The 12,901-nt window shown below is 28.9% G+C and overlaps 1 protein-coding gene across 1 annotated transcript; it reads right to left on the bottom strand.

The window, feature by feature from the left end:
- Window positions 1–11,358: 11,358 nt before the first annotated feature.
- On the bottom strand, window positions 11,359–12,297 carry LOC108463147 (transcription repressor OFP15). The gene has a single exon (XM_017763091.2). It carries the CDS (start codon window positions 12,228–12,230, stop codon window positions 11,409–11,411), a length of 822 nt encoding a protein of 273 aa, XP_017618580.1. The 5' UTR covers window positions 12,231–12,297; the 3' UTR covers window positions 11,359–11,408.
- Between the last annotated feature and the right edge of the window lie 604 nt (window positions 12,298–12,901).

Below are 12,901 nucleotides of genomic sequence, written 5' to 3' on the forward strand. Positions count from 1 at the left end.
AATTTTTTTAAAAGATAAAATGAATCATATATTATTAAAATTAAAGTGAAATTTTAAAATATAATTTTATATTAACATATAATTTTATAAAATTTTAAAAATTAAATGATAAATCTATTATTTTTGGGCATGCAGTTTTTGCTTTCCTCCTTAGCTAGAAGTAGACATAATGGACATCTTTATCTAGCTATTCTCTCTGAGTGGGGAACATGTCATTGCCTTTTGTGGTTGGCTAGATAAAACACTATTTGCCTTAACTTTTGACTAAAGAAACTCTCAGATAAGGACCAAACAAGCAAAGACCTTCCGGTTTTTCTAATCAAATTCAACTATAGGGGAAGAAGACATAGTTTCCTTTATAATCCCAAATATTATGAGATAAGTTTACCATTAGGATTAGGCTTCACAAGATCATTTATTCTTATTATTTTTCATGTCATAATAATGTTTGAGGTGATGTATATTTGTATAAAGTTTAACACATTAATAATTGACTAAAATAAATTTAACAAATTAAGTCTCTAAACTTCTGTTAATTTTATGTAGATAAACCCTTATATTTGTGCACACCTAAATAAGTCCTTAATTTCTTTTGACTGTTAGCATTTTTCTAATTTAGTGGACTCATATAACATTTGGTTGGTAAGGGTTTACATGTGTAGAAACGAGATCATACGAAATCAATTAATTTATTGTTGCCAAAAGACCAGACAATTATGAAGTTTGGGACATGAAGTTAAAGTAGCTTTAGTGCATTGCTTGCCCAAAGAATTTTAATACTGGGATTTCTAGATTTTGGAGCTTAAAAAGGTAAAAGAGATTATGATAATACAGAAGAAAAAGTGGCCACACAAGAGTCGTATCAAATTAATTCCTTAGGGAACTCCGTAATTTTAATTCCTTGTCCCTCATTGTCATACCTTAACCATTTCAAACATAATATATTTTATAGTACACTTAATCGATCAAAGAGGACTCTATCTCACTTTATTGATAGCTCTTCCAACTATCTACCAATGCATGGCAAATTAAAGCATTTTGTAATTAGATTAGATTACATTCTCTAGTGCAAAGGTTATTACTTTTCAAAATTATGAATTAATTGTAATTTTATTTCATAGAATTTAATTATTTATTTTTAAAAAATAAATAGAATTAAATATCTGAGTATATAATTAAGAGATGAAGTAAACCATCACCACATCCTATCACACATTATTGTTTGTAATGCTTGATTTTAATTATTATTGATTTGGATGTATATTGTTTGAATTATAATTATAATTATACTTGTAATTTAAAAACCTAATATTTTAATAAAAATTAAAGGAAGATTTTTAGTTAATACGAAATTAGGCCTTTGTTTAGACTATAAACTTTTTTTTTCTCCTTTTGGTGCATGTCTACAACTCTTTAAATTAATGGGTTTCATTTGGAACAAACAAATAATGGGCCTAAAAAAGTCATGAGAAATCTAAAATAATTGACAGTATTTCCTGGGCTGACTCCATCGTCTTAAAAGGCCCATGTATTTTATACAGTAGACAAACTTTACAAAATTGAAAGAAACAAGGCATGGCATGGGATTCAAATGAGCAGCAGCAGCAGCAGCGAGGGGTTTGATTGTTCACGAAACTGCAAGTTATTAAATTGGACAGCAAAGGACTCATTCTCAAGTCACTATCGCACCAAATCCAAAAAAGCAATAAAACCCTAGTTACATACTAAATTTATATATGGATCAATTTTCCAACCACTTATATTAGCTGATAACTAGTTGCATATAATGATAAAATATATTACAATTTAAAAAAATTAATTTTGAATTTTAAAATTAATATAGTTGAGAGTCCAATCATGAATTTTAAAATAATTAATTTTTATGAACAGTAAAATATATTATCCTAAATCTCATTTCACATAAATAATGGTTTTTTTAATGTATAAAAAAAGTTATTTGGGTTTTTCTTAATAATTTTCTTCATTCACATACTATACTCTTTTGTAATGAATTATGATCTTTTGGTGTTGGCCTAGTTCATAAAAGTTTAAAAGTGTATAATGTTTCTTTTGTCTTTTATCCCATTTAATTCAACTATATTTCTTAAAAGTTTCTTTTAACTAAATGGATGGATAAATATTATATAGGGTAAACTACATTATTAGTCACTAAATTATGAGTAAGTTTTCATTTTGGTCACTTAACTAAAAAAATTATAATTTGGTCACTAAACTATTCGAAAGTTTTCATTTAAGTCATTGAATTATTCAACTGTTTTTATTTAAATTACTAGGCTGTTAAGTTCTTTTTTTAAATTCCACTAGTAAGCTCCAAGCGGTGATTCGATGATCAATAAATGGATCAATACTCATCGACAAGTAGAACATACCTTAAATCCAATCAATCTAATGGTCAGTGTTGAAGATTGAAGAAAAATGCTGTTTGAATTTTTCGTTCACGGATTTGTAATGTCTAAAGTTGTTTCATGGAAAAATATTGAACGGTTGAAGAGAAAGGAAAAAACAGCTTTCGATTGGTACAAGTAATACAAATAGAAAAAGTCATATAACATCAAATTTAAAATTTTAGCAATTTACATAAAATTTTTTGAATAATTTATTTTTGTTAAATGATAAAAATCTACTCATAATTAAGTATTTGATGATATAGCTTACCCAGTTATATAATGTGATGGGCCATGCTATGTTATAGCATCCAAACTCCAAAGCCCTTTGATTATATATATCCTTTTTTTTTTTTTTTGAGAAAATAACTTTGACAATCGAGACATTGAATTAAAAGAATGGAAAGATACTGTTTGGTCGTAGTGAAAATCGATTTTTCTTGGAAAATGGAGTTGCCATTAATATGTCTTTATCTCACTAATTACCATACATTGGACCATACTTTAATTTCATGGTTTTTGAAATACACATTTTAATTTCTGTTTGTTTTTTTCCCCAAAGCCTTCGACAAGAAAAAGCCTGCAGAGTACAAATGCCTCTAATTATAAGGGTTGAGTTTGTTTGTCTGAAGCAGAAATTATTTGCTGCTGCTCCATTTTAGCATACGTATTCAGGTTTTTGACACATCACATGTCCTATCACCCTCCATTTATGAACCTATACATATACAGGTTGACATATCATGACTAATAAAAATTACTTACGTATAGTTAAGTGTTAAGTGTGGGATATAGTGGTGGATACATTACATTTTTAAGAGAGTAAATTAAATTAAATTTTAAAGATAATATTTTTAAGAGATAATTATAAATTCTAAATATGAACATGAAAATTATAAAAAATGTTTGTGTATATAAATAAATCATGATCTTTATAGATTTTTTGAGTTATCATCACATGTATAAATTATAAAATTATAATTAATATAGCATGAATAATTACACTTATGATTTATACTATAAGATTAATAACCATCATATATATGGACTAAACCATAATAAATTTGAAAAGAAGTTATAATTATAAGTACAAATAGTATTACATGTGGAGTTATATCTTATATTTTTGGCTTTTTTCTCCCAGTTAAACTCCATTTTAGTTTCCCCTTAAATTTTGATTAGTATATGTTATTTTAATACTAGTTGACCTACAAATTTAGACTATAAATAGGTACTTTTCCATCTTAGAAAAATAACTCATTACACATTTAGATATTAGCTTTTACAAGCTTCCAGAGAATTTTGTATTTACGTTTTGAGGGTTTTTATTTCGGGTTTTGAGGTTTAGTTTTATTTCCATCTTTTGTACTATTCGTTTTTTCCATTTTAGTGAAATTGTCTTTGCTCGTGGTTTTTTTATCCTTTTCGAAGGGGTTTTTCCACGTAAAATATTTGTGTTCAATCTTTTCAATTTCTTCATTATTTTACTTATTAATTGCTTAATCAGGTTTATTCCCATCAAACTAGTATTAGAGCCTAGTTGATTTCCACAATCAACCCATATAGAGATGGCAACAACAATGTTTGATATTTGATAAGTTTGATGGCATCACAAATTTCAATCTGCGACAAGTTCAAATGATGACAATTCTGATTCAGGGTGATCTTGAGAATGTCCTAACAGAGAATAAGCTTACAGATATAGAACAATCAAAATGACATACATTAAAAAAAAAAGCTCTATCCTTAATTCAGTTGTGTCTCACGAATAATTTATTACAGAAAGTGTTGATGGAGAAACGACATACACCCTATGGAAAAAGTTAGAAACCCTCTATGCCACAAAGTCTCTGGCTAACCGATTAGTGTTGAAACAATGATTGTACATGTTCCGTATGAACGAAGGTGAGTACCAGGGATTTAAATTGCGGTCGCGGCCGCGTTTTCGGTCGCGTTGCGTTTATCGCGGTTACGGACATAACGAATGCTATTGCGGTCACTGCGGATATCGCGGTCGTGAATTTTTAAAAAAATTCACACAACTTATTGTAAAATATAATAGCGGTTAATCGTGGTAGCAGTTTCAGACGGTGCCGCTACCGCTATATAATGGCCGCTATAGCGGTAGCAAACCGCTATTTAAAACCCTGGTGAGTACCTTAGAGATCACATCAGTCAGTTTATTACTCTTTTGAATGATTTAAAGAATGTTGAGGTTCAGATTGACGATGAAGATCAGACAATGCTATTATTGTGCTCTTTACCCTCTTCATACAAGTCTTTTAGGGAAACCCTGATTTATGGCATAGATAATCTCTCGTTTGAGAATGTGAAGGGTCATTTGTTGAGTAAAAACAAACTCAACAATGAGTTTTGTTCAAGTCATTTTTTGATAGCATCAAGGAAGTGAGACAAGAGATGTTGCTATTGTAAGAAGTTAGGTTACATTAAGGCAAATTGTTACAAATTGCGAAATAAAAGTATTGCTAAGAGTAACGAGAAAGATATAGTTGGTGCAAATTTGGCCAATGACAAGAGTGATGATTTCTTGTTGGTGTCAACAAGTGAAAGCTTCGAGCTTACGTCTGAATGGATATTGGATTCGGAGTGTTCTTTCTACATGTGTACCAACAAGGGCTAGTTCCCCACATACAATTCAGTTGAAGGTAGAGTTGTGCGCATGGGGAATGGTTCACCCAATAAAGTAACCAATATTGGTACTGTTCAAATCAGGATGCACGACAAGATAATTAAGACACTATCAAATGCCAGACATGTGCCTAATTGAAAGAAAATTTTCATTTACTTGGGAAATTTGGACTCGAAGGGTTGTAGAATTAACATTGAGTCTAGTGGCATTAAGATATTCCGCGAAACTCTCATTTTGATGAAGAGTAAAAGGATTGGCTGTCTTTATGTTCTGGAAGGATTAACAGTGACTCGTGAAACTGGACATCCCTCATCTATTAAGGAGATGAAGTCGACTCGTTTAAAGCGAAGACAACTTGGTCATAGGAGGGAAAAATGTATGACCGTTTCGTGTAAGAGAGGTTCTCTTTTGAATGCAGGTTTTGCAAATATGGCACTATGTTCGTGAAAATCAAACTTGGCTCTGTTTTGATTTGGCAATGCAGAAGTCGAAAACTAGAAGTCTTCCAGCTTTTGAGCACAACTTTGACTCATTTAATATCATGCATAGTTCGAGATAAGCCGGTGGCGAGCATTAGCAAAGAAGGTATTGTGGAAATATGAACCAATGTGGAGATTTGTAGAGTTATGCTTTTCGGCTTTTCTTTTCACAATTAAACTTTGTTTTTTAGTTTCTCACTTAAACTCCTATTAGTGTAGTTAATATTATTTGACCTATGAATTTAGCCTTTTAATAGACCCTTTTCCATCCCAAAAAATAACTCATTACACATTTAAGTATTAGCTTTTACAATCTTTCAGAGAAATTTGTGTTTACGTTTTGAGGGTTCTTATTTTGGGTTTCGGGGTTTAGTTTTATCTCCGTCTTTTGTACTTTTCATTTTTTCCGTTTTAGTGAAACTATCTTTGCCCATGGTTTTTTTATCCTCTTCGGAGGAGGTTTTTCTCATAAAATATTTGTGTTCGATTTTTTATATTTTTTGAAAATCTAATTCAATTATGAAAATATCTGAAAATTTCTAAGTTGATACAATACTTAGAACTACTCATAACCCATCCTAACCCTTAAATAAGAGGATAAATGCGCTTCAGCACGCTCAAATCCACGTCTTCCTATCCTTGCAACAATACCAATACCAACTAAGCTTAAGATTCCATTAACAAAATAAAATAGCTACAATTAAATTCAATAATTATAATGAACAATCAAGAAAATAACCATAATACATTTCTATTTGAAACAAAATAAATATTAAAAGAATCACGTCACTTGAGACTTTAAAATTCTTAAGCTTCCTACTTGGTGTTAAGCCAATGCCTTAATGGCCAGATTGTAACTATTAGGGGTGTGCAAAATTCGGGTAAAACCGAAAAAATTCAGTTAACCGACCGAATTCGGTTAATCGGTCGGTTAACCGAATTAATTAGGTCGGGGTCGATTAATAATTTTTTGAGTTTTCGGTTAACGGTTAATTCAGTTAGAAACCGGTCGGTTAACCGAATATTTTCAGTTAACCGAAAATATTAATAAATAAATTTATAATAAATAAATAATCCACTATTTATTCAAACTCAATTCAACATAAACCCAAATACCCAATCTAATATATATTAACTCAAGTACCCAACCCAACCTAATCATAAAAATTACAAATAATGTAATAAATAAAAAAAAATCTAAAAATAAAAATAAAAATATAAAAAATATAATTTTATAAAAAATAATTCGGTTAATTCGGGTAATTCGGTTAATTCGGTTAATTTTATACTTATTTTAACTAAAAATAAAAAAATAGATATTTTTCGGTTAATTCGGTTAACAGACCGAATTAACCGAAAAAATTTCGGTTCGGTTAATTTTTTTAAAAATATTTCGGTTCGGTTAACGGTTAAAAATTTTGAAGGGTCAGTTAATTTGATTAATGTTATTTCGGGTCGGTTAACCGATTGAACACCACTAATAACTACCATGGTTCAACAGCAATGCCCTAAGAACTTTTAAGTTCAAGTTGCACATGTGTGAGTTCTCTTTAAATTATTTTGATTATTAGCTTATTGTAATGGTTAAATTTTGTTTGAAGGTTTTTTTGGACTATTAAATGTAATTGGTATTAATGGGTGCTAATTGTAATTGTATCTTCTTTTTAAAAAATCCACTAACAAAACCAGTTTGATTTTATAAGCGTTCATAATTTTACTTATTTTATGTAATCTATGTAATATGTTTCCTACTTCCAGTGAATTAAAATATATAATTATTTATTTGATGGCCTGTGTTAATATAAATGAATGTGAAAGGTGGCTAATGAAGTGCTAGTTTAGTGGACTAGTTGAAGATATAAATCCAAAAGATAAACCCTCATACCTATCTAACATTTGACTCAATTACTTAAGTTGTAAAAAATTTATATGTATTTTTCAACAATATAATATTATTAATATTACAAAGTACTAGCAAGTCAAAATATATATTAATTTTAATTTGTTCCTTCATTTTAATAATTTGATTCTAATTATAACTAATTTTACCCCATTTTGTATATATTTCTATTATTAATATTTTAACAATCGAACTCTTGAATTTATAAATGTCAAATTTAATATAAATTAAAATTTTCTAACTATTTGTTTTAGGTAAAAAAATTCAATAATCAATAAATATCAATATGTATAGAGAAGAGTACTTGAGATCGATGCGATGAAGATATCGATTAGTTACAAAATTACATCAATACATCTAACAGTGAAATCATTAAAATATTAGTCGAGAAAGAAATATAAAAAGATGTAAAAGTATTTTAATTTTATATCGATATAAGTGAATCTCTATCATTGTTTATGTTTATAGTTATATTTCTAGTTGTAATTATAAAAAGTGATTATGAAAAAGTGTTAGAGTTTGTGTGACTGAGTCCCGTAACTTGTTGAAGAAATAAATACAATGGCAAAACAAGTTGAATTCGTATAAAATTATTCTTCTTCTATTTAACTTTGATTAGAATAGGATTTTTCAACCAATTTGTTCACGTAAAATTTATATATTTTATTTTATTTTTATTATTTTATAATTATTCTATCACCATTATCCACGTTTATTAAATAGATGAAAATATAAAATGTAATGAAGATAACTCAATTAATTAATTAATTAACATAGATTCCTCTTGAAAAATGAGTTCATCTCTAGAATTGTGATTCCAACAGCAGCTTCGATTTTAAATACCGAGAGAGCAAAACACGGGACCTTTGCATTAAATTTTGTATCAGTTTGTATTTAATTTATTCAAATATTCTATTAATCAATCAAATAATTTCATTTCATTAGTAACAATTTTTTTTTAAAATTGGGAAATCAAACTACAATTGTATTGTTTTTATAAGGAAAACATTAATATTATGTATTATGTAAAAGAAAATTCAAATAATGAAATAATTTTTTAAAAATTCAATAAGAATATTATTTTTAATGCAAAATCAAAAATCTTAAAATTATATATATATATTTATGAAAAGAAAACTAATTTAAGATAAATTAACTACGTAGAAGATTTTTCAGCAAGGCTAACACTTACTTTGACAATAGACAAAATTGCTAACACTTTTTTGGGATCTCTTCAAATACTATTTGATTTTGACCTGTATCAAAAGCTAATTTAACCATACAATTTGCAATTTCGTCCAACTCCCTGGGGACGTGTTATATGACTTAATGATCAATCTTCACTAAGAGTTAATGAATTCTTCTAATAAGGCTCAAGTTTGAAATTGTTAAGGAGGAATCATGAATAACCTTGACCACCTCTAAATTGTCTGTTTGAATCATTACGCCTTTAAATAATTTATCTTAAATAAGGATCAGTCAATTGAGAATACCTACAATTCAGTATCAAAGATTGAACATTTGTCCAAAAATCTGTTATAACTCATAATCTAATCTCCATTTCCATACCTTAAGACTTCTCCAACTACCGTAGTTCCAGACACAGTTTGCACTGCACTATCAATGCATAAATTAATCCAATTATCCCGCCTATAAAGAAAATTAAAATTAAAATCTAAGTTTCATAAAAAGTAATAAAATTATAATTTAATTAAAGAATCTGTAATTAATGCATTAGATAACTATTAGCGGATTTTTTTTTAATCTTTTTCCTACACCATTAATTAATCATTATTTTCCCTCGCTAAGTGCGAGAATCAATTTCTTTGGTTAGAAAAATAAATAAATGAGAGAGGATGGTGCAGGGTTTGGAAGCTTCGGCAATCGATAATTTTAGCCAATTGAAGCCAAAATTCTTGAAAAATGAACGTTGACGATTAGGTTAATTTGCTATTTGTTTTTATACGAATATTAAAATGTGTTATTTAATTATTTTAATTGGTAATTAATTGCTCAAGACTTAGGGATTATCAAAAACAATATCACTTTGAAAGGCTGGAATGAAATCCGATGTATGGATTTATTAAATAAAAATATTAAACCTCCAAAAATTTGCCTTTTTCCTTCCATATATATATGAGTTGAAAAAAAAAAAAGCAATATAATAGACTTTGTCAATTAATTAGTAAATTAGTTGGAATGGATATCGTGACACGATTTCAAAATTGGTGTTTCAAGAAATGGAAGTCTTTACTTGGAGGTGTCGACTTTAAAGTCGGTCCTTCAAAGTGTTGAATTCTCTATTTATATTGTAAATTTATATTTTAGTCCTTCTAATTGGACCAGATATGAGATTCATGCTTCTCCATCTTTTATCAACCTTGATGTTGTTTCATAGTGAGCAAGGACTGAAACAAAAGAAATGCATATTGACTGGCACTTTCAGAAATCGATTTTCATTATAAGGAGTCTTTTTGATACAATATTTAGAACTATCAATAGTCTTTCCCAACTCATAAATAAGATAATAATACATTTCTACGCATTCGAATTTACATTCTATTACATTAGTAACAATAAATAAATAAGAGTTGGTTTGTTGTTTAGGTACCACTCGTTTCCTCTTTCCATGACAAGCAGCCAACAACATTCTTCTTCCCGCCCACTCTGCATTTTTTGTTTTTTCTCACAACTTGTGCTCATTTTGATTCAGATTTCAACCCCCAATCTATTTCCATTCAAAGTTTTGAATTATTGTTTTAATTTTTTTAGAAATTTTTTTCGCATTTAATGTTACAATTTTTGTTTTTTTTTAATAGTACCTAAACCCCTGCCTCAAGTTTTTAAAAATGTTCCTTTTTAATACTTTTATTAATTAGCAGTAATTAAATCTTGATCATTCGATTTAAATATTAGAATCTAAATTTCAAAATTAAATTACTTCAATTGATTTAACATAATTGAAATATATTCGGACTAATAATTAATTAATTAATTAATTAAAATTTTAAATTGAAAATGATAAAAAAATTTCTTGTTTTTAGGTGTTAAGAAAGATGATGGTGCAGCAGCAAAGGGATACGAGAGTAGGACAATGCCAAAATCCTGGCTGGAATAGTACCTATCAGATGATAACGACTCTCCAATTCGAAAATAAACGACTCTGATTTCTTTCGGGCCACAATGAGGTGCTGCCAGGTTAATTATATCCAATGGTAGATATTTCTCAATCATACCTCCTACACGTGGACGTTCCTGATTTGTTTTTGCATGATACCTAGTCTCCATCATCATAATTTCACGTTCCATTAGTAATTTCATTTTAAATTTAAAAATTTTCATTTTTATTTAATTTTTCCCAAAATGAAAATACTTATATAACATAAAATTATTGAAAAAAGGATATATCATTATTTCATACAATCTTTTTAAAAATGATAAAAATTTATTTGTTGAATGAATTTAAAAATTTCATTTAAATGGAAATTATTTTCAAATTAATAACTTATAATTATAAAAGTACATAAAATGAATTTTGAAGGTACTGTTATTATTAGTGGGGTAGGTTTTTTATTGGGGTTAAAAAATCAAATGCTAACTTTTATAATATAAAATTTGTCTTATGTCAAGATTGAATAATATTTACCATTCGTAAAAAAAATAAATTTTACTATTTATTTTCTAAATTTTCTTCTTTATTATTTTTTGTTGAAAAAGAAGAAGCAAGATTTGAAAATACATGGAAAATTCCTAGAGTATAAAAGTGTTATTTTCTTGAACCAAAAAAAAAGGTTTATTTTCATTAACTGCAGAAGAAATAGTATAGCATGTTGAGATGTGCATTTGTCATAGAACATTGGACTCAGAGTCCTGTTTGGCAACACAGAAAGTGAGGGGAAATAACAAGAAATGAGAAAAAAGAAATCATCAAACTATCATGCATATTCTGAAAAATTGGTCATATACACAATGTTTCAATAGGAAGAATCACAAACATCAAATAAAGAAGAAGCATCATCCTCTTCATTACCTTCAATAATAATCATCTCTTTTTTGTTGTCAGCTTCGAATAAACAATGACAGCTATTATCATCAATCTCTTTCACAGCTTCATTAATCGTTGCCGAAGAACAATCTTCAGAGGAAGACGAAGATGAAGAAGATGAAGAAGAAGTGTAAAAAGATAATGGAGAAGAAGGAGAACAATTATCAGATTTTGGGTTAGAAGAAACAATGGTGAGTTTTCCCACAAGTAAATCAATGAAAGCACCAATGATGAACCCATGGTTACATTTCCCATTAGCTTTTAAATACCAACACAAGAGTTGTTCAAGCTCTTCCCAATCATTTAACCCTTGAGCTTCAACCATTTCTTCCATGGATTCCCTGAAATCAACGTATGGATCTCGTGACTCCATTGATAAGACCACACTTTCTTTAAAAGGCAACCCATCTTCTTCTTCTTCTTCTTCTTCGTCATCTTCTTCACTTGGTTTTGTTGCTTCTTCCATGATTGAACTGGTTTCACCAGGCTTGAAGAACAGCCTATCAGACCTTAAACCACGGATGACAGTCTCTAAACAGTCGTCGGATGGGGGTGTTTCATTTTCATCGGCTATGATAATGGCATCTAAGTAAGCTGAGTTGATGGTCTTGAAAAGGGTGGTGTTGTTATCAGTTCTAAAAGAGAGGGTTCGTGGTTGGTGACAAGATGGCCATTGCCAAGAGGATTTAGGTTGTCGTACGATGTTGTTCTTGGCATTGGAGAGAAAAGGGAACTTGATTTTCTTCCCCATGTTTGTTGTTGTGCTTTGGTTTGTTGTTGTAGAGAGAGATTTATGATAAATAGCAAAAAAAAGAACGGGGGTGTTTTTGAAATGTTTAAAACATTGGGGAGTTTGGAAATAAATAATTAAAGTGAATTGTATTTTATTATGTGGGCATTAATGGGTGAGTCAGACTGAGTGGGGGAGGGAAGATTTTGAAAGAGTGGTGAATCAAGTAGTGTCTTGAGGGAACTTGAATTATAGGTAGACCAACGTTACATTAATAAATGAGATCTTAGTATTCCTTCAATATATGTATAGCGTTTGGTTTGGTAAAAATTCAAGAAGTTAGTGTCCATACTTATTATTAATTTGATTAATATTAATATTATTGTTAGTATAATAAGACATGAATTCGAGTGTGTTAAAGCACATTTTTTTCTTATTTAAAAGTTAGAAACAGTTATAAATCATAATAGGAATCTATAATGAGATATTATTATAAATTTAATTTTATGTATTCTAAATTATATGATATATAATAGCATAATATAATACATTATAAATTTTAAAAAAAGTTAGACCGAGCTCAAGCCTTTAATATTTAAGCCTGACCATTATTTTAAATGAGACTAATTTTTTTTGTCCAAACTTATTTTCCAGACATCTTCTTTCACAAACCCTTTTAAATTTTAGGCGAG

Source organism: Gossypium arboreum, chromosome 2 (genome assembly GCF_025698485.1).
Source record: "Gossypium arboreum isolate Shixiya-1 chromosome 2, ASM2569848v2, whole genome shotgun sequence".
Taxonomy (NCBI): Eukaryota; Viridiplantae; Streptophyta; class Magnoliopsida; order Malvales; family Malvaceae; genus Gossypium; species Gossypium arboreum.